Source organism: Belonocnema kinseyi, chromosome 10 (genome assembly GCF_010883055.1).
Source record: "Belonocnema kinseyi isolate 2016_QV_RU_SX_M_011 chromosome 10, B_treatae_v1, whole genome shotgun sequence".
Taxonomy (NCBI): Eukaryota; Metazoa; Arthropoda; class Insecta; order Hymenoptera; family Cynipidae; genus Belonocnema; species Belonocnema kinseyi.
This window is the reverse complement of record NC_046666.1, coordinates 68680410-68704086: the sequence shown is the minus strand read 5'-3', so window position 1 is coordinate 68704086 and position 23677 is coordinate 68680410. Positions and strand designations below refer to the sequence as shown.

The following is a 23677-nucleotide window of genomic DNA, read 5'->3' as shown; positions in this document are numbered from 1 at the left end:
AGCTCTTCTTAATATTTTGACACCAAAATCATGTCGATACACCTTACCGACTGCGAGTAAAGCCACCCACGCTTTAACTTGACAGACTGTATAACTCTTTTTTCAACATTTTGAAATCGCCATGTTGAATATGCCATCTTGATCTGAAAATTTCGAAAATGTGATTTCAGATTCGTAAATGGCGACCCCAAAAACCTCCAAGTAGATATTTTCAAACTCATATATCTCTTAAAAATTTTGAAATCGCCATCTTGAATCCGTCATCTTGAGTTGAAATTTTCGAAATTCTGACTTCATATTCGTAATCAGCGACCCCAAAAACCCCTGAGTAAGAATTTTCAAGTAAGTTCACTGAACAGAAAAATACGTGCAACAAAGTGTTAAGGAGGAATCCCTGAACTTTTTTTCTGTCAAGAAAAATAACCAAAATTCGAAAAAAGTCAGATGAACTCGTTGAAATAAAAATGATTGAATTTTAATATGAATTAGTTTAAATTTGGAAGAGTTATAATACTTTAAATTCTTTGATTTCGTAGTATATTTGTATTTAATATTTAAATTGAACTTTTTTTAAGGTATGAAATTTTTGATTAACAGAAATTTGTGGTAATCGGGAAATGACAAGGAACTTGTTTTTAAATACCATCCTGAAATATTTAAATTTAGAATTTGACTAATGTAATAAATTTTGCATTTTTTACATTAAATAAATTAGAATAGTTTCTTTTAGGTACCAACTTATCGTTTTCGAAATGTGGAGGATTGCTTCCTGGTTCTCCTAATAAAAATCCAACTTCTACGACAGTTGATTGAGCTGGTGGTTCTTCCCTTGTCCTTCTTATTTCCTCAGCAACGACTTTAAGTACTACAGGTGCTCCAACATACGTTATTTGAGTCAATTCTTGCAAGGGTCGAGCCAGAATAATCTCACCTGAAGTTATAAAAATTAAATTTAAAAAATCCGTACAAATAATAATACTTAAAACTGAATTCAAAATTAACTTTTGAAACTCTTTCTTCAACATGATGAGCCAACAAACACGCGCGATGTGTACGCGATTATTGTTCTTTTTGTTATTTCTCATAAAAAAAAATATTTGTTCATATCAAAATATTTATGCTTTTGTATTAAATGAGGGGTTGGCCACTCTCTAAATCATTTGAAACATTTTAAACCTTCACACTAGAATGCCTTGCAATTTTCTTCGAAAGCTCATGAATTTCTATAAACTTCTCTGAAATCCCATAAAATTCCTTAAAATAATAAAATACTTTGAAACACTTTAATACATTTATAATGTATATTCAGTTTAAAAATATTAAAAGCCTTTAAAATATTACACATTTTTTACATACTTTTTAATTTTAACGGAAAAGTATTAATATTCAACAAAAAAGTTCATTTTTAACCAAGTATTAGTTCAACTTTTAACTAAGAAGTTGAATTTTCAACGCAACGTAAAATGTAATAGTTGATATTTCAATCAAAGGAGATTTCGATTTTAAACTAAAACAGGTAATATCATAAAAAGAATAATTTCAAATTGAAAATAATCCTCTCATGTAGACACTCTATTTTTTAATAGAAATAAAAATTTAGAATAACTCTTTATTTTTTAAGTTCCTTTATTTATTTTTTTGAAGTTATATACATATAATTTTCCTAGGATTCTCGAGAAAAGTCAAAAAGATTTCTAAAGATTTTAGGAATAACGGAAAAGTATCTACAAAATTTGTAGAACTTTTTTGTATTTAAGAATATCTTACAATATCTTAGAAAAATTCAAGTTAATTGAAGAAATATTTAAGTATTTTTGAAGCTTGGAAAAGTTTGAAAAATATGTTAAAAATTTCCGCAAATCTTTTAGTTTCAACATTTTAAAATAATTTTTAAAACTTCTAAATTTTCTGATTACCTTTGAAACTAATTCGAATTATTTATATTATACTCTTAAAATTAATATTTAAAAATAAAGAATCACTGTGATTAAAAAAGTTTTATTTTTTATATGTTCAAAATTTTTAAGAAGTTTCTTCATTTTTGGTTTGATATCATTTGAAAAGTTTCACCGTTGTGTTACCACCCAAAAAAACGCACACTAATGATCACCCGGGGTACCGAGGTACCCGGACGTAGATTTGCAGATAAAAATATATTGTAGCTGTAAATAATTGTATGTATTAAATGTATATTGATTTATTGATGGTTTAGAAATATATTTGAAGCTGAATATAATAAGTAGCCGATTAGAAAACGTCGAAAAACTTCATTGCGTTTCATGCGAAAAGCCTGTTTTTGATGAAAACGCCGCAAAAATTACAAAATGTGCGGAATATATGCAGTAAATTTCAATTTTTTGAAGAAAAAAAAAACAATTAAAATGATCCTATAAAAATGTATTTATTTTATATTTTCTTTTTCATACTTGAATTTATTTATTTTTCTGTATACTCTATGAAAATCGAAAATTTGATATTTTATTTATGATGATTGCACTGCAAAATGTAATCATTGTTATTATTTTTTAATAAATTTCTTTAATAAACAATTAAAAATTAATTATATTTGCTGTACAATCGGGTACCCCGGGTAGCCGGCTGGTCTATTCGTGCACTTTTTTCAAATTAAAATTTTTTTTAGATAAGAAACATAACTGAAACTTTTAAATGCATAATTTGATCGAAAATGAGTTAATTTTTAGAAATAATTTTGTAATATTTTCAAAATTGGTGAAACTTTGAAATAAAGTTTGAAGCAGAAGTGTCTATACGTACCGAAAGAATCAGACTAATTGTACCGAAATTTCGGCACAAACAGCCTCAGTGTTTTCCAGCTCTATTTGTATAGAAAAAATTCGATTGTTCTTACCGAAATTTCGGAACACGTAATCAAAGCCTTCAATAAATTCAAACTTTTCCTACAATTTTGTTAAAACCTGTAAAAATTTTAAAATATTTCGAAAACTCTAAAACTTAACATTAATGTTTTAATATAAAAGTCTAATTATTTAAAGTTTCTCCAGAATACTTATTTTCGTATTGATCATTTTTATGTTACCGGTATCATCAATGCGTTGAAAAGCTTACCAATTATAATCTGGTACCATAATTTTGAGTATATAATTATTTCCGATTATTACAAGGAATTAAAATTAAAATTTTCTCTTTTATCAACAATTTTTAGAAGCATTCAGAAAAAAATTTTATCAATAACTAAAATTAATTATTTGGAAATCTTGCCTCACAAAATTGATGTTGCAGAAAATTCTTAATCTTTAATAATACATAAATACAGATGACTTCAATTAATACATTTATGGGATTATGATTAGAATCCTTTTGTCTCTTTAAGAAATTTGGTCACAACGTTAGTAACAGAATATTATTGCCTTTATTATTGAAATATCATTTGAAATTTAAAGCTTCTCTTTTAGAAATACACTTTAGACGTAAGATTTCTTATTTAGAAATTGCGATTCACAATATTGGACAAAATTCAGAAGAACAATCTGAAAAAGCCACGCAGTATGCGGCCAATCAGGTAGTCAATAACATTGAGTGCGATATTATCTAGAACTTCGTTCCACCTATTTTTTTCTCAATTGGACAGGAAAAAGCTCTCTTTTGTTTTGTAATATTTCGAGAATCTCCTTCAAGATATTCCAACAAAAAGTAGGATTATTTCTACCCTCCATCGATCCAGTTATAATGAGTGAAAATGTAAAATCTCAGACAGCTTGAAATTACGAAGACGGATAAATTACCCGCCAACCCTGAGGCCTTCAATAGTCATTTTTCTTATCTCCCTTAGATCCGAGACTTAAACCGAAATGAGGAAACCGAAATGAGTCAAGCAAAGCTGTGAAAGAAGTGGTCAGCCGAAGGGGGGGTCCGGTTAGTCACCACTTGAATATCGATCGAATGGTCAGACTGGCGATTGTTATCATTCCTTCTAAGACGCATGCGAAGTACCCGTCCCCCATTTCAACCCTGTATTTCACCTTTCATGTTGCCCCTTTACCCCTCATTGCCCCTTTAGGGGGTTCTTAGTCTAGGTACCGTAGTCTCGTGCCAAAACATGCAAAATATCTGTAACATTGCGTATTGCCCACGCACACTACTTAAGGATCTCTGGTATAAATTATAGAATTTAATGTATATTCATAATGACATCTAACACGGAGAAATTCTTCGCTAATTCCTAACATGTTTTATTCATATCGAAACAAGTTGGAATGAACAAAGAAAGGGGGATGAATGGAAAGGTAGGGGTGACGCGGCCAAAGTGACCGCTTGGAGAAAAATGAAAGTTGAATCAACTGTATTTGTTTACTGTTGTATTAATTTTGCGCAGGAAATTACTTTTTTTAATTTAAGTAGAATTTGATTTTTATTTAAAGATAAACGGCGGATAAAATTTGGAGAGAGAAGAGTTTTTCTGAATAGAGATAGAGGGAAGAAAATGATCTAATAAGAAAGCTATTATTTATTGCTTAACATAGCCTAAATAAGTTTTATAAAATTTATTCAATTTAAAAGAATTAGTATCATTAAGGGAATGGAAGTGGAGTAATAGGCTTTTTGACTATTTGTGACGTGGGGTGTGGAGGGATTAACGCAGAATGTGTTCAACAATTTGGTTGAAAATTTACGTGTTTTGTTGTAAATTCATGTTTATTGGTAGAAAATTTATCTTCTTAACTGGAAATTCAAAGATTAGTTGATGTTTGGACTAATTTGTTAAAAATTAATATTACTAGGCTAAAGATTCAACTGTTTTGTTGAAAATTCGTGCTTTTGTGGTTGGAAACTTTTTTGACTTGAAATTTGTCTATCCCATTATTGGTTGGAAATTTATTACCTTTAGTTGGAAGTTCAAAAAGTACTCCCTATTTGGTTGAAAATTTATGTGTTTTTCTTAAAAACTCTTCTTCCTGAATTAAAAATTCTATTATTCTCATACAAAAAAAAACTATTTAATTTTTATTCTTTATGTTAAGCGATGGGTGGCGCACCTTGCGACCGAACAACATAATTAAATGCAGTATTAAAACAACTCATTCAAATTTCTGCTGTCAAATCCGATACACGTGTAATCTTCATTATGTCTTTTATAATTAATTTATCGGATATTCTGAAATTTGTGGATAATGGATCACGAAGACTCGAAGAGGGAGAAAATGTAGCAAATGCAGATCACATCCAATATTGTGGAATAATTGCAGAAACCGAAAATAGGTTAGAAATTATGTTTCTTTGTTTAAAAACAACAGAGTTACACAGAAGTTCTAATATAAAGTAAATACTTATTACTTTTTACGAGTAGTGTTCTTAAGCAACACATTCGGAATAAACTTTTATTCTCTACAGTTTAACATGGATTGATTATTCATAGTTGATGGAACAGCTACTTTGTTCAACCTTCCGTTGTTTGCTAGAAAAAAGCAATAAATTATCTGTCTGTGCCTCATTTTTAATCATTATAATCATCAATTATGTAAATATTATTATTTCTTCACTTGGTAAATAGTCCTCCTTTTTGAAATGCTTGTTACATACGAAAGTATTAGGTCCAGGTTTGTTCGTTATGCTTATATTCTTAATTCATTGGACACAAATGTCGGGTATATTAAATGATCTGTATAAAATAACACCATCGTTCGAGGATTTGCTTTCACAGTCAACTACACTACACTTGTATATTCGTTTTCTGCAATATTTAAGATCCATTTTACCACAATTTTGATTAGAATAAAAAACATGAATTCTGCAATATTTCAAATCCGTTGTTTTGATACTGCCTTTAATTCTGTTGTTTAGCCGCAAGAGGCACCACCCATCGCTTAACATGACAAATACTTGAGAATTCGACTTCTGTTGTGGGTAGAATTCAACTGTTTTTAATTTAAAATCTTTTTTGGTTGAAATATCAACTATTCCATTTTTAATTGAGAATTCATCTTTTTGGTTAAATTCTACTGTTCTGTATTTAAAATTAAAGTATTTTTTCATTGAAACATCAACTATTATATTTTTTGTTGATAATTAATCTTTTTTAATTAATACCGCATAAACTTGATTAAAAGTTGAACTATTTCATTAGAAAATTATTTTATTAGTTGAAGATACATCCCTTTCTTTCGGAAATAAACTACTTTGTTAAAAATTTAGATATATTAGCTAAAGTAAAATATTTTGTTGAAAAATGTTATTTTTAGATAGAAAATGCGTCTTTGTAGATTAAACTTTAACTATCTTCAAATAAATTCCTCTGTTCATTTGCAAATTCAGCTGTGTGGTTAATAATTCAACTATTTTGTTGAAAATTTCATTTTTTTGTTAAATTCATTTATTCTGTTATAAAGTGACAGTTTGTTTTCGAAAAATCTACTGCTTTGTTAAAAATTTGCCTTCTTTATTGAAATTTTATTTTTTTATTTTTGTTCCTTACTTGAAAATTCAACTCTCTTTGAAATAATTTGTCTTTTTGGCTTAACGATTCGACTTCTTAGTAAAAATTGAAACATTTCTAGTTGAACTTGATTCCTTTTTGCGTTAAAAAATTTAAACTATAAAAAAAATCAGTTTTGGAATTTGAAACTTCAATTATTTGATTACAAATTAATTTTTGTTGCCTGATAGCTAAACTATTTGGTTGTCAATGCAACTTTTTAGTATTACATAAACTTTTTTTAAATTCTACTATTTGGTTAAAAAATCTGATTTGCGGCTGTAAAAGCAACTGTTTACTAAAGAATTCAACTTTTAACTTGCAAACTAAAATCTTTTGTTAGAAATTGATCTCTATTATCATTCTATTTTTTATAATATTTATATTGCTAGAATAAACGGCACATTCAGTTTTCCCCACTTAATGGGGCATGATAAAAGAAGTGCAAAATCTCTCTAAATTAATTAAATGCAAAATGATTCCATTCTTTTCAAAAAGTATTTTAATAATAAACTATGTTCTTAATTGTCGTGAACCAGAAACTAAAAAATAAAAATATCAGTACACAGTTTTTTTTTTAATATAGAGAATATTGAAATACAAGTCTGACACTGTGTTATACCTTCTGCGGTATACCTTCGAATTGAACGATAGTCAATCAATTCCTTTTTATGCAGACAAGGTATTTGATCTACACAAATTAATTGTAATCAACTTCAGACACCCTCGTTTGTTTCAAGAAAGAATTAATCTCTTTTTACCTTTAAAATGTTTCATTTCCTTTTAAAGTCTCTTTGAATGATTTATCAATTTTATTGCCAGCCTGTTTTAATCTTGCTAATTCTAATTAATCAAATAACACATAATTCGATTTAAATTTAGACAGACATACTATGAAAATCATTATTTAATTTAAATAATACATTCAGTTCATAATTTCATACCCCAAATAACACTTTTAAAAAAATAAGGTTTGAATATTAATAAAAACTTAGATATATTCTTGTAACAATGAATAGTTTTAAAATAATTTTTCAACTGACCAGTAATTTCAGAAATGTTGAAAAATGAAACGAAGGGGTTGCTTTCAGACAAAAGACCGTATGTTACATTTCGAGGAACACCCTTATCTCCATCTTCTGCATGAACTTTTAAAATTACATCCCCCTGTAAAAAAATATATATAAGAAAAAGATTGAAATATAAAAATAATTTATAAAACTGAAATATTTGTAGGTCAATTCAATCGTAAAAACTTACGGGCTGCACAGTATTATTAATTTTTGTCAAAGGGGGTGCAAGAGTAAAAATCGGAGGAACGTCCTGAACATCCTGAACAACAACCACGACCTGTAATCCTGCAATATTTCGAGTGTCCAATCCTCTTTCAGTATATGGATCCTGTATGAAAATGGTAAAAAAATAATATAGCAAATCAAATAAATTATTAATTACTCAATCAGATTTGTAATTTTCTCGGTAAAATAAATATCTCCTACCGTTGCATAGATTGTGAGGGTGTACATGGATTGAGTTTCGAAATCCAATTCCCCGATAAGCGTAATTACCCCTAGCGTTTGGACTGTGGTTTGTCGTTGTCTGATTTTAAACAACTCTTTTGGTTGCTGAAATGACGAGATTGGAATTCGAATTAGGTTTAAAATACTACAAAGTGAGATAAATGATGATTGTTTTGACACCATATTATTATTGACATTTTCCTCATGCGCTCTTATTTACCATTTTTTATCTTTATATGTGTTTTAATTATAATTGTTATGGTTATGAAAAAATGTTAAAATTCTCTTCGTACCCACAATTCTATGTAGACTGGTTTTCCGCTCCAGGGATTAGATCGAACTAGGATATTGTCCAGCTCTTTACCTGGTTTGGTATCCTAAATTGAAATCAAAAAAATTATTTTTCAAGCAAATTGTTAATTAAACAAACAAGGGGAGAGCACCAATAGTGAATTTCAGTTACAGTTTATAATTTTTTTAATGAAAGCTCATTACCTGAGAATTAATTTGCCAAAGCAATAATATGCTCTTTTTTGCCGTTTTCGGGAAAATTAACTTTGAAATAATCGCCACAGGCCTTATAAATTTTGCCGAAAAAGATTTCCAATCCGCCAGTAGCTCAGGCTACCCCACTTCGGCTTCATAGCTATAGAAGATGGTGAGTTCGATTATTATCGGTGCCTGCATTGTTATTTATTTATAAAAATGGTCATTTTTATAATTTCTTTCAATAATCTTCCCAAATTAAGCAATATGCGTACACCTTTTGATTGAGAAATTAGTAAATCAGCATTGCAATAAATGATAAAAAATATTGAAACATTAATGTAAAAAGTAGAGAAACTAAAAAAGGTACGATTTATTATTTGGTACGACATAACCTTACATACCCATGGAAAAAAGAACCGATAGAAAGCGAGTCGGTTTGAATTGCGTATCTGTCATTTGCAGATTAAAAGAATGAAAATGTTATCGGTAGGCCACATTTGTAATTGGTCACCTGTGTGCGGTGCTTTAAATCTGCCATTCCACATTTGTCAAAATGTTGAGTGAATAGAGTTGAATGAGACTGACAAACCTGAAATAATTTCTATGAGCATTCTACGATTCATTAATGTGTATATGAATGGTTTGAGATTCAATATGAAATGAAGTTCTTAAAAGATCACACCCAATGGTAAAAATACGATGCGCACATAGCAATTTTCATTAAGCGTGAATCTGTCAATTGTAGGTTACCTCAGGTTGAGTTCAACTGAGTGCAATACGCAGATTAAAATTTTAACGAATTCATTGTTTCGAATGAGAAATATGAAGTGATAAATTTGAATAGTACAATGCTGATTAATCAAAAATTAAATAAATTATAATTAAATGATATTGTAATATATTATAATTGATGCAACAATTTATTTATAAATTCAATGATTATTTAGTTGAAATTCTTTTTTACAATTGTTTCAATAGATTATCCTCTACAGGAATTATAAAATTTACACTAAATTAAGCTCTAGTGACATTCAACTTATTCAGTGCACATGCTAATGGTTGCAGGGAGTTCACGTGTTATATAACCTACAGATTGTAACATATTCATTTTTCACTTTCAGTGATAACGACTTTTTATAAACGTAAATTAAAAGAAAAAATTCAGCTTTTGATGCGTGAAGTATATACATTTTTAAAATTCTAAAGTGGTGTGATGCAAATATGTAAAAAAAATTTCAACAAAATAAACAAAAATGTCTGAAAATAAATAGTCTGTAAATAAAAGTAGACTACATGTATGCCAGGATTTTCTTAAAAGTTGCCTATTGTACTATTTTTTAATAAATAATTTAAAATATTTGAATTAAACTTGCTTTATTTAAATTAATTAATTTTCTATTGGAACTGTGGTTCCTCTATCGGTTAATGCTGATTCATAATCGCTACTGAATGGTTCCGAGAAAAAAATTACGTGGCCGATTAAAAAAGTTGATTTCTCATTCAAAACTCACTCGAACATATGGGCGGCTATCTGTAATTCCAGTGACAGATACGCAATTCAGAAAACCTCAAAAACCATTGAAATGCAAGTAAATGGATTTTTGTTTCCTGCGTAGATGAACACAAAAATTCTTTAGAAATCCATTCAAACGCCTTGAATTTTGGAAAATCCCATACAATCTTTAATAATCTCTCAAAGTTCTTTGCAATGGAAAAACCCATTTCAAATTTCTTTAGAAATCCTTAAAAAGTTTTTAAAACCCTACAAAATTCTCTTAAATTTCTGGAAATCAAAATTTAAATCTCTTGAAAATCTTTGGAGTACCTTAAAATCTCTTGGAATTTTTTCTTCGGAAATCGTAGAAATCCAATTAAATCCGCACAAATTACACAGGCCCACAAAAAAAGTTTTCTCCACGAGATGAGTGACTAGACTACCCTCAAACTTATCCATCAAAGTTCTCTAAAAAAGGTTACAATTTTTAGAAATGTTTGAAATCCCTTAAATCTTTGGAATTGTTAGGAATCCCTTTAAATTTCATCGAATTCTTTTTAAACAGCGACGCTACTTACCTTGCCGCTTGCCCTAACTCTCGTTTGAGCTCTCCCCCCACCACGACCGCGGCAACGTACGTAGCGATCGAAACAATTCGCATCAAATACCACATTACTCCCCTACGTTCTCTTTCGCGGCAAGGTAAACAGCGTTGACTGTATCCATAAATATCTTCAAATCGACTGTTGAATCTCGGCGCGGATATTTATTCTTTTCATTTGGATTGCTTTAATAAAACTTTATCGAAAAGAACTCTTTTATATGGCAGTATTTATATGCGTCTTCATATTCTAAATCGTCTAATTAATTAAGTATAGTCAAAGATTAAGTTTCTCAAAGCTCTGTAGGCTTTGAGATTTATATTCTCATCATGACGCTCGCGCTGCGCGCTCAGTTTCCGACAGACATTTGTAAACAGGCTTTGTTAAATTTTTTTGGGCTTTCAAAAAGCAGTGTTTTTCTTCTCTTGACTGTTTTCATATTGAGCGTTGCTTGGCTTAAAATTTTGATTTTAAATTAATTAAAAAATTTTTTAAAACGCTATAACTCTGAGAATTTTCTTTTCAGAAAAATAAGTCATTAGAATAAATTCTTTTTTCAATAATATCAATATCTGTACCTAGAATTTTCAAATCCAGAAAAAAGTGGTCTTAAAAATTTTTTAAATGCGCTCACTTCTTGAATCTTTATCCAAAATGGCTGGTTAACGAACAGGTCCTTTGTTTTTGGACCTAAAAATAGTGTGCCAAAGATCGATTTAATCCGTTCATTTTTACGAGAGTTATCGTGTTAACGGACGACGGACGGACAGACAGACAGACGCTATCGTAAAAACTTGATTTTCAGATTTAGGGGTTCTCGAAACGTTAGAGATTCGTTTAAAAACTGTGGTGTCAAATTTCGGACAATTCTAATACTTTCTTAATCATAAATGATGAGAATGTAAAAATAAATGATACATGAAAAAAGCATTAAATAAACGTGCAACCTTCCGGCTATGAAGCCAAAGGGCTACCTGTCTGAGCTGCCGGTAAAATAGAAGTGTTTTGACCAACTCTATATGACCTGCGGTGAAAACTTCCAAGTATATTTTATAGAAAATGGCAAGAAAGAGCATATTACTTATTTTTTACTTATTTTACTTACGATAAAAAATTGTGAACCTAAAATACAATTCACTATTGGCAGTCTCCTTGTGTGAAAAGAATTTTGACGTGAATAGATTATAATTATATAAAAATTAAATGTACCTCTGGGACCATAATTAGAGAAGGAATGTGTGCAAATATTTTGTCTCGGGGGGTTGTAGAATTTGTGACGGAAACAGTGGCTTGCATTGAATCAGAGTTTCCTTTAGAATCTTTAACTCTGACAACGAAGTCGTGAAGTCTTCCGGGAATTAAACGCCTCACAAGGATCACGTTAGCTTGACACACTTTGTTGTACAATGTGCATGGTAAATTTTCAACCCGGACTATTGGACTTGCTGTGGCTGTAATTAGTCATATAAAGTGCGTCGAGGTTTAATTTCTAAATTAAGAAAGGAAACTGGTTTAATAAAAACAATTAATTTTGAAATTTAATGGAATTTAAATTAAGTTTGAATTAAATATAGACCAATTCGATTTAAAATCAGGCAGTATTTTTCAAACGAGCGTGGGTAATCGGGATTTCTTATTTTTTCGAAGCGGAAATACTTGTTCTTTAAATTGATATGAAAAAAATTAGTTTAAAAAAATGGCGAAATGGCGGCTATTATTCTAAAATTCTTGAAAGGGATTCTCTGAAAAATACTAATTCTTAACATTTTTATTTTTCCAGACGTAGCTATTAATTTTAACAAAAAATAGAGAAAAAATTTTTAGTTATAACTTTGCATATCTAGAAAAGATATGAAAAAGATACCTCCTGATATTTCATGATATCTTGCATCGGTTACAAGAATAAAAATCATATTAGAAAAAAAGTCCCATCTTCGAAAATAGTTAAGCCCCCATAAAACTGATTGGATGACTTTCTTATATAAGCACTGTCTGTAAAACAAATATGGGAAAAATAAAAATAGTAAAACTCACCAGGAAATATTCTTTTTGTTGTGAATTTTGAAAATAATAAAATATTTTTAGGAAAACCCCATCTTTGTATATTTTCCAATATTTTTAAAAGGGTTCTGCTAATATAAAAAAGCCATTTTATCATTTTGATGTTTGGGAAACCATTTTTGAAACAGAGAAATCTTTCTTTAGGTATAATTTTTTATTTTTACTTTTAAACGATGCAAGCTATCACAAAAGAGCAAAAATATTTTTCGTAGAATTTTTCTAGGTGCGTAAATATTTGTCTTAAAATTATCGTTAACTTTCATTTTTCCGAGAAAAAGAAATAAATTCGATTTTTCAACAATATATATTTTTTAATATGAAGTACTGTTTTACCAAAACCGTAACTCACGAGATATGTAATAAATATAGCCATCTATTTAAAAACGTATCTAAACTTTAAAAAACAGGGGTTTTAATCAAATCCAATTTTAAGGATTGAAAAAATAAGAATTTGTTATTTTAAAAAAATGAAGTAAATTGACAGAACATATACTTTTTTTGAAGCTACTGTTTTCTGAAAAAAATTTTTTTTTCATTTTTTGACATTTCGCATATAACCTTGAAATGATTGTGAAAAATCAAACAACAATTTTGGGGTTAAGCGGTCTGATTGTAAATGGAAAAGGTATATAGAAAATGTCAAGAAACAATTTATTTCAGAATTTCTATAGTGAATTTACATGGAATATCTTTAAAAATGCCATATCAAAATTCTTCATGAAATATCTGTGAAAATTACGAGAAAATTCTATATGGAAATTATACAAATGATATCTGTTAACATCTCTTACGAAAATTGAGTATGCAACTTTGTTTTTTAAATTTTCTATGCAACTTCAATATGAAGTATCTATAACAAGTCTATGTGGAAATTATGTCTGGAATATAGAGTGATGAAATCATGAAAACATAAAATGAAATAATTGTAAAGAAGATTTATTAATTCGCATTAAGGTCGATATTATTCATTTTTATTCGTCAATTATTTTAAAAAGAATTTTTAGTCTTGCTTCATACAATTACAATTAAGCTCACGTAAATTCCATTATAATGTATATTTTCTAAAAAAAGGGTATGTTTGTATATTTTGTAAATTTTACAGTTAATCGCATAATGCATTTCAACCACAGATAGAGGTTAAAACTTAATAAGAGTTTAACAAACCTAAATTCCATTATGATTTATATTTGCAATTGTATATAAGGCATGACTGATTCACATAGTCTTGCTGGCGAATCTCATGAGTCAGTCCGGGATGAAACATAAAAAATGTAATTTTTATTTTACTTAAAAAGTATATTAAAAAAAAATTATTGGCCAAACAAAAACAAATATTACCGACCCTAATGCCAACTAAGAATCTTCTTTACAATTATGATACTTCAGTCAATTAAAAACGATATCTTTCGAAAAAACAAGAAATATGTCATTTAATTATAAGAAATATCTGTACAAATTCTATTTTGAAATTCTCTATGGAGAATAGCATATTAAATTCTGTACGCCAGCTCCACATACGAGTTCTATCTAAAAATTTCACTTGAAATTCCCTACGGAAATTCTAAAGAAATCTAACACAGATATTTTTGTTCCAAAATTTATATGAATATTCCATAAGAAATTTCTGAAGTGAGTATCTGTGAAACTATTGCTAGAAATTCTGTATAAAAATATACTTTTGAATTCTCTATGTAAATTCTACACAAATTCAATATAAAAATTCTCTACGGAGTATATACAAAATTTCAAACGAGATTCTCAAGGGCTTGTGACACACTCAAAAACCTATATTACTGACCTCACTTTTTTAGTTTACTAAATTTTCTTTGTACTTAAGAACTTTTTTTGTATGTAAAATATCGGCCTCAAACTTCGAGAGATGCAAGAGCCGACAGTGAATTACGTTTTCATGTACGTTTTATTACATCTCGCAGATATTTTAAATATAATAAAATTCTTAGGTTTAAAAAATTTCAAGGTTATGTCAAAAAATGATCCCAGTTAATTTATTTGAAAATAATGTTTAGCGAAATTCCTACTCAACTGAAACTCATAAACGTACTTTATGGTCTTCTGATACATTTTCCAAAGTTTCAGTCCGATATTTTATTTACAAATAGAATTGTTTAGTTAAAAAAATGTCGGTAAAATATGTATTTGAGTGTGTCACATGTCCTCAATGAATGTTTCATAAGTATCTGTGAATTATGAATCAATCATAGCAGCATTTTAAAATAAAATTAGGAAATAAAATTGGATGAAATATTCATTATGTTATATATTTATTGGTAAAAAATGTTAATATATTAAAATTAAATAGTACCAGTAATATCGAAAATAAGTGGAAAATCGGCGTCCTGATCGGTGGCACGTAAACGAAAAATTACAGAATTCACTTCTGCATCTGCTGGAACCAGAACAAGCTCCATATCCGTAGAAATGTCGAATTGTGGACGCGCCGTCCTGGAATATCCAATCATAAATCCCAAGTAGAGCCATGCTTTGATCCATGCTTCTATCAAGGGCATTCTGAAAAATTTATTCTATAATTATTGCTTAATTCTTCAATTTCTCTTCATGTCAGAAGCATTTTTAATCATTTAATGTTTTTAATTGTCAAATCTTCCTTGAATTCACAATTTTACAAATTCTTATTGTTAAAACGTGTTCATCAGAGCTTTTGCGGCTTTATATTATTTTAATTTTAATAAAAATGTAACTAAAAAATTAATTTCTTTCCACCATAGTATTTATATACGAGTAAAGGGATAAATATATATTTTTAAATACTGCAGTTTTATCGGTTTATCTATTTAAATTTTTATTTAATTAAGAAAACAAATTCCTCAATATTCTACCACACCGTACAAATTTCGTATGAAATGGCTACAACTAGTTTCTCGACCTCATTTTTTGATTATAAAATCGATGTTCGCAATTTTATCGAGAGGTGAAATCTCTTCCACTCTATTCGCTTATTAATAGCAGTCTCTCTATACTATTAATAAGAGACTATCATTTATGGTTTTTCTTATAATACTGTTCTGTTTTGCACTTTATATTTGATCTTTTTTTATGCAAGTAGCCAAATATGTAGGACTGCATGCCACTTTGGTGTATACCAGTCACGCTTATCAGAATATCTTAGAATATCTTATCTTAGAATTGAATCTTAGAATCTTATCTTAGAATGCCCCCCCTGCTGGGGGGGGGGCAATCATTCGGGACAGTGTTGATGGTGAGCTGCGAGATCTTCAGGCAGATCTCACTAATTAAACAACTGGTCAGCAAGAATATCTGCGACAAACGGTAAGCAGTAAAACATCAGTTTCTCCCGCTGAGGGTGCTTTGGATAGCTTTCGATATTTGCAGCCAATAACTTCAACAGAAATACCGTCTCTACTATAAAAGTGCAAACTTTGAAACCAAAGAGAAAAAAAGTATACGACTTTAGGACAAAGTTTGCTGCAAAGTATCATCATATAAAGAAAGTTGCACTGAGAGATCTTATCGCTAAGGTGAAGGACATTAGGACTTAGAAATCCGAGCAATGGAGATTGAACAGGTTGATTTAGCGTGGATAAACGTCTACAATGAACATCAGTAAGAGGAAGCCGTGTTACAGACCAAAAACGCTCAATATCTGTAAACAGATTGCTATCGGCTATTGAAATAGCTGCCATAAAAATGAGAGTTTTATGAACTTTACTATTAATTTCTTTTTTCCTGACATTAATAAAGATGATGTGAATAACGAAATCCCAGAAAAACTACAGCACCTTGATCGAAATTTTGGTCATGCTTTCTTAGAGTTCAGAAATGTAGAACCAGCACAAAGACATTCTCTGCCCAAAATGAACATCACAAAGGATCTGCGTGCACTGAAGGAACACGTTAAAAGCAAGGTTTTACCAATGCATTTGAACGCAACAAAAACTGAGCTGAAAGTGTAAACTCTTAGGACACCGGGCCGCAGAACTAGGCATAAAATTGCTGTCTTTGTCTGAGAAAGAATTCGAGATCCACCATGGGATATCAAGTTGCATATTGATGGGAGCAAAGTAAGGTGTAAATTGGGTCAATTGACTCAATATAACATAGTAAATAGAACTAGAAAGCTGATACACCATGTTATTAAAATCATCCACCGTCGGTAGATTGAGTCATTGACGCCAGTAATATTGGATGAAATTATAGACTCCTCACGGCGGATGCTTAATGTTTTTTGCTGGACTGCATCGGTAAAAGAAAAGTAGTGCAAGAAGACAAAAAAATTAAATTTTTCAGGCAGATGAAAGAAGTTTCTACCGTGAATTTGCGTTAAACCAAATAAACAGCAAACACCAAAGTCCTTCAATTGGAAGACATGAGTAACTACTGGTCGGGTGTTGGGGAAAAATGAACAGAAGATAATTCGATACTGCGTGGTTTGATCTAGACAAAGCAAGAGCAAGCAATAACCCTGAAATGGAGCTGACTAACATCACAGCTTTAGATGTTTCAACGGTTTTGAAAAGGCCAAGTAACTGGAAAGCTCCAGGTCCAGACACGGTCCATAACTTCTGGTACAATTACTTGACGAGTGTGCATCATGCATTTGCAAGGTGTTTTCAGAAGATCATTGAACACCTAGATCTGATTTCAGTCTTTATTCTCAAAGATACTGCGTATATGGTGCTCAAAAAACCAGACGCTCAAAATTCATCTGCATTTAGACCGATAACCTATCTTCCAACAATGTATAAATTGCCTTGCAGCTGCCATTGCCGACAAGCTATATTCGCACTGTGAAGAGAACGACATACTAGTAGAAAAATAAAAAGAATGTTATAAGAACTCGCAGGGTAGTAAAGATTCACTTACCATAGACGCTGTCACTATAGACGCTCTTGTCATGACACAAGCTCGTAAACATCAAAGAAATTTCCACGTTGTATACATTGAATGCAAGCGAGTGTTTCCTTCCGTAACAAATGGCTTATAGCTTGAAGTCTTAAAAATATACCAAATCTGCCAACGTATAATTGACTTTCTTAGTCGTGCGATGATGCTTTGGGGTACAAGAATCAAGTTTTTTAATCATGGTCCACCAAAGAGAACCCGAATAATATACGCATTATGTCAGGTATCTTTCAAGGAGACTCCTCCAGTGCCTAGTGGTTCTGTTTAGCGATGAACTTATTGAGCAAAACACTATACGCTAGTTCGGACCACAAACTGCAACAAGAGATCCTATGTCACAAAGCAGGTTTCCAATGATATCCACATAGAGTTAGGACTAGATAAATGTAGAAGAGCGCATTTAATCAGAAGAAAATTAGGGATCGCAGAGCTAAAGCACGATTTCGAGAAGCCTTCACTGTAAGACTCAGATTGATTCTGAAAAATTCTCTTAATTTAGCAAACAAGAGCAGGGCGATAAAAATCTGTGCTAACCCTGTCCTCACGTATTCCCTTGGGCCCAAACAATGCTCGAACACCAACCTTGAACAACTGAACAGAACCATCCGCGTAGAAATTACGAAGCACCGAATGCACCCCAGTAATACGGCGATTGAAAGTGTAGTTTAGCACGACATCGAGGGGGTAAGGGTGTTTTAGATGTCAGGAATCTGTATAAGTCACAAGTTATCCAGCAGCGAAACTATTTTAACAGCAAGCGAGATGTTGGGCTTTAGAAAACCATCTGTAAAGCGGATCTTGATTACACTCCCTTAAATTTATCCTCAGAAGAGGCCTTGAATATTGAAGCAAAAACTATAGAGGAATTAGAAACGCAATGGAGACAAAAATCCATCTTTGACGAGCACCCCGAAACGTTAGATCAAAATAAAGTGGATAGTGATGCAACTAATATTTGGGTGACAAAGGGCGTCCTGTTTCCAGAAACGGAAGGATTTTTCATTGGGATTCAGGACAGGTTTGTCAGTACCAGAAGTTATCGCAAGCAAGTGTTATATCAAGACATGGCTGACCGGTACTGATTATGTAAAAATAAATCGACCCATCATCATGATGCAAGAAAAAAGTGGAAAAGTTTAAGTCATTGACATTGCTTGTCCACTCAAATGAAATTTGTAAGCAACCTGTACAACCAAGATCTAGAAGTATAGCGAGCTAAGGCATGACGTAAAGAAAATATGGTGAAATCTGAAACATGCATCAATTTATTCTGCTGTGCTTTTAGGTACAGAGAATGTATACGCAAGATGCACTGAACATCTTGAACATTTAGGAGTAAGTAAGGTACTGGCAGCAGCTCAGAAGGCAGTTTTATTAAACACCTGTCATGTTGCAAGAGACTTGATCAGCAGAAAGCATGCGATTAAGCACCTATGGAGTAACAGATCGTAGCTGTAAGAAAGCATCTAAAGGTCACTGTTGTCACTTCCAACGCTCGTGGCAGCTGTATAAGGATAACAGTGGTAAAAGAGGAACTCCAAACAATCGGCCGTGAAATTTAAGAGATGCCATACATTTCGACGAAAAGGATTATTTCAAATTGAAAACTTGAAATTCAGTAAACGACACCTGAACTCTACACTTTTATTGCAGCCTACTCTAACTGAACGAAAATTCGTATTTCGCGTTGAGAATTCTCTCAGTAAACAGAGTATGCAAGTGTTTGTAGCTAATACATTCCGTTCTCTGCATGAAGTTGGTTTGCAGAGATGCTTTTGTTTTTTATTTCGTTTTTTTAAACTAGGTTGATTTATAATTTAAATTTTAGAAGCACATAAGTGTAAAAGTAAAATAATAATGTTTAATTGATCAAATATATGCAATTATTTGGGATTCATATTAAATCTTTGAAATTGTACAACAGAATAAAATTAGTACTTCGAAATTATTATTTTTGAATTAAATATATTCGACGTTTCACTTACAATGTTTCTTTAATTTTTTTTAGGCTATGACTTAAAATGCTTGGAATAAGGAAAAAGCCTTTAATCTTTTTGTCCTCTGGTGTTATCTTCACTAAAAATAACTAAATTGTTTAAAATCTATTAAAATTAAACATATTTTATTTCAAGCAGGGGTAAACTCATCAACCTTTTTTGTTTATTACATAAAAAACTCATAAATATTTTAAATATTATAAAAATGACTTTACCCTTTGTATGGCCTTACCCTTTTCAAACAATGCAGTACTGTAAATTAAAAAATTTGCAATCTTTTTGATCAGCATTCAAATTGAAACTTTACACTTTCAATTAGTTTAAAGTAGAATCGTTTAAAATAAAACATTTTTGAATTGATAGCATATGTCTAAACATAAAAAATGGTTTGGTTTAATTTTTAAATCTTCGAAAGTTGTATCGTTTGAAAATTATTATATTTTATGGTCGAAAAAATAATTTAAACCAATCATTAATTAAATGAATAATGTTAACATTAAATTTTCATAATTCCCAAAATAAACGTTAAAAAATAAACTATTTTAAATTAAAATCTTTTAATAATTGAATAAATCCCAATTAAAAATTTTCGATATCAAACAACCTGTAAATGAGGAATAATTAAAATTGTATACTTTCAAAGGTTTGCAGGCAATACAACTTCAGGAATTTTTACTCTTAGGTTTCCTAATTTGAATTCTGAATTCTTGGAATATTCTAAATTCTCTGATATCTTGAAATATTCAGAATTCTTTGAATTCCTTTAATTCGTTTAAATTCCTCAATCTAAATTCTATTAATTCTTTGAATTTCCTAAATGCTACAAACTTTCTTTAATATCTTTTAATATTCTGAATTTCGTGAATTTCTTCAATTATTCTTAATTTCGTAAACATTCTGAATTCTTTTAATTCCTTGAATTAACTAAATGCTCTAAAATTCTATGACTTCCCTGCAAACGTTTAATATTTAAAATTCTCTAAATTCACTGATAACCCAAAATATTCTGAATTTCCTGAATTATTTACATATTCGAAATTCCTTGAATTCTCTGAATCTCCTGAATTCCTTCTATTTTTCTGAATTCCTGAAATATTTTTAATTTCGGAATTCCTGAAATTATCTAAATGCTTTAAAAATGAATATTTAAGCTTACATATTCTAAACTCCTGAAATTCTCTAAATCCTCTGAATTCCTTTAAATCTTCTGAATTATTTGAATTCCCTGAATTAATAGATTTATTTAAACTCCTTTAATTCTTCCAGTTTCCTCTGAATTTTTTGCATTATTTTGAAATCCTTGGATTTGAGTGAGTTCTCAGAATTCTAGAAATTCCACGCATTTAAGGAGTACGAAGAATTTAGAGAATTTAGATGGATTTATATATATCTGGGAATTCGGAGGAATTCGGAAGATTTCGAAAAGTTAAAACTTTTAAGAAGCATTTGAAAGAGTTCAATAGCATTCCAAGCAATTGAAAAAAAATTATAAATCATTAACTGAATAGTTTATAGGTAGTTTTCCAATTTTCTCCAACCCTTTCTAAGTTTCTACATTACTCTACAAAAAAATAACAAAAAATTATCTCAAAAATAAAATCATGCGTCGCAAATTATTATTTTTTTTTATTTTTTTGCTCAAACTGCACAATTAAAAATTGAATCATACTAATTTTATTTTATTTTCATATATTATTACTTGGCACTGTAATGTTTCCCGCTTACTGTAGCGCACGTATGCAATTGCTAAATAATTTATAATTTACATTTTAAAATTAACATATAGTTATAGAAGAACAGATGAGGTGTTAAATCCTTCACGTTCTTAACGTTTGGGAATATTATATAGAATATAGATGAAAGTGGCGATACGGGTCTACGACAGCTTCCAGATAAGTGTTGACTAGACTTGTCCACATTTCCGAATGACCAATGTCCGATCAATGGTAAAAGCACATGTTCATTATGCCCACATAATTCATTTTTTCCATTTTTCTTTATTGAATATAATTTTTCACCGAAATGAGTGCAAATATTTGTACTACGAGATTTTTATTTTAAATGTTAAAATATAAATTTCAAATTTTATTATTGATGTAAGTTTTTTGACCAGGGAAATTAATTAATAGTTTAAGATGTTAATTTTGTTTATCTACTTGGTCATAATCAATATTATTAAAATATTTATCAATATTTTAATATTAAAGATTATGACCAAGTAGACAAACAAAATTAACATCTTAAACTATAAATTTCAATGATGTAAGTGGTGACAAAGGCCTGCGACAGCTTTTAGACAAGTGTTGACAATACTTTTCTTTCCCTGGCTTATTAATATTTGATTAATTTTCGAAATAATAATAGTGATAATGCAATGAAATTCAGTGTTCCTGATACTTTTCTTGTTTAACGTATTTTCAGTCGATCAGCCCATCTATTCAAATAAAAAATGAATGCGGTTTCATCGAGTAGAGTCCGAGAAAGTGTAATCGATTATCCTTCTCTATTTACCAAACGTTCTGAAACAACATTCGGCACTCGTTTCTTTTACGAACAAATCGATGCTCGACTTAACATCAAATTATCGTATATTAAGTTTATTTTATAACAATTTCTACAAGTGGTGTGAATCAATCATAAGCCCAGCGAAAGAAAGTTAGATAATCTCTGTTTTTAAGTTCTGAAAAAATTATTTATAGGCATGTTTGTTATTTAAAAACTTACATTTTTTATTTAAAGTATTAGTTGTACTATTTAAATATTAATTTTCATGAAAAGTATTAGGATAACGAAAAGTTTATAAGTTATATATGCTTTCTTTTTTTATTTTGAGGTACAATGTAGAGTAAAGTGAAATTAATTTTTACTCATTAATGTTGCCGTGTGAAAACTGTTTGAAAATTATGAAGTAAACATGACACTAAAATGTGGAGCGATCGTCCATCGAATAACGAGTTATACGATGGCGAATATTTGCGTGTGTCACGTGACTTGTTCTCTGTGGATTTCTGCTGTATATCTAAAGCAGGAAATACACTATTTACATGTAGTCTCTTGATTTGCATAAACAGAAACTACATTTTCCCTGTTTTATCAAAGAATTTTTTGAAAATTATTTTTAAATGATGTTTAAAATTGTTTTTAATCAATTAAGATGTCTCAATTATGATTTTTAAGATTTTAATGCAAATACCATTAAAAAATTGTATAAATAATTACAATTTACGAATAAAATTCTATAAAAACGACCTTTTTGATGAAAAGTTCGTGTATACAAAAAAAAACAATATCTTTTTAACTTAGAATAATGAACTTACCTGATTGGATCATTCGTTAAAGTTTCGACTCGTAGAAGAGAACATATTTCCGTGTAATCAATCTAAAAACTTTTATTGAACACAGATTGTTCTTATCCACTCTTTCACTTTATTAGTTTTATATAAAGTCACTTGTAAATCCGCCTATTTGAAAGAAAAGTTAAAAAAAATTATATTAACATTTACAAAAGATGAAAACAGTTTTAAATAAATTTATAAGACTTTCTATATTGCATTAAAATATTAGTTTCATATTATGATAAGAAAAAAGATCAATCCTAAATCCAATTTTCATTTAAAAATGAAAATTGATTACTACCGATTTATTTAATTATTATAATCTAATAATAATTATGGCGCATATTTTGTAGGGAAATTTTTACCCAAAATAATTAAAATTTAATTTCGATTCACGTTAAATTAATTTACTTTGTGTTCAAACTTGCAGCAACAACGCAACTTGTCTGACTTTCCAAACAAATAAATCTTTATTAAAATTCTATAATCGCAAAGAAATGAAACATTCGTACCTCCATATTAAAATCGATAAAAAAATTTAATTCTGAATCACTTCCGGTCACCCGTGATCGAGGCACAACATTGTCAAGGATCTTAGTTAACGCGGTGGCGAACGTTGGCTCGCCAAGGAAGCATATGAGAGAACGGCTTGTCGCAGGATTCAACGACTCGGTCAGCCCCACCCGTAGCCCTTTTTACCACCCCCAGGGGGTAGGTTTATCACGTGGACGTGGGGTCACCGTGTAAAAAGCAAGCAACACTGCTGTAACCGTAGAAAATATAGAACAACCCCGACCACTGACCGCGGGCGAATTAAGCGCCCCT

At 30.1% G+C, this 23677-nt stretch overlaps 1 protein-coding gene across 1 annotated transcript in view; it reads right to left on the bottom strand.

The window, feature by feature from the left end:
• Positions 1 to 22940, bottom strand: part of LOC117181186 (titin) — a 49310-nt gene extending 26370 nt beyond the window's left edge. The window contains exons 1-8 of the mRNA XM_033373754.1: positions 22835 to 22940; positions 14942 to 15147; positions 11767 to 12008; positions 10627 to 10635; positions 7951 to 8064; positions 7712 to 7852; positions 7495 to 7618; positions 739 to 931 (exon numbers count right to left, since the gene is read on the bottom strand). Of these exons, the coding sequence (XP_033229645.1) occupies positions 739 to 931; positions 7495 to 7618; positions 7712 to 7852; positions 7951 to 8064; positions 10627 to 10635; positions 11767 to 12008; positions 14942 to 15146 (1028 nt within the window). The 5' untranslated portion in view covers position 15147; positions 22835 to 22940. The remainder of the gene's footprint in view (positions 1 to 738; positions 932 to 7494; positions 7619 to 7711; positions 7853 to 7950; positions 8065 to 10626; positions 10636 to 11766; positions 12009 to 14941; positions 15148 to 22834) is intronic.
• Between the last annotated feature and the right edge of the window lie 737 nt (positions 22941 to 23677).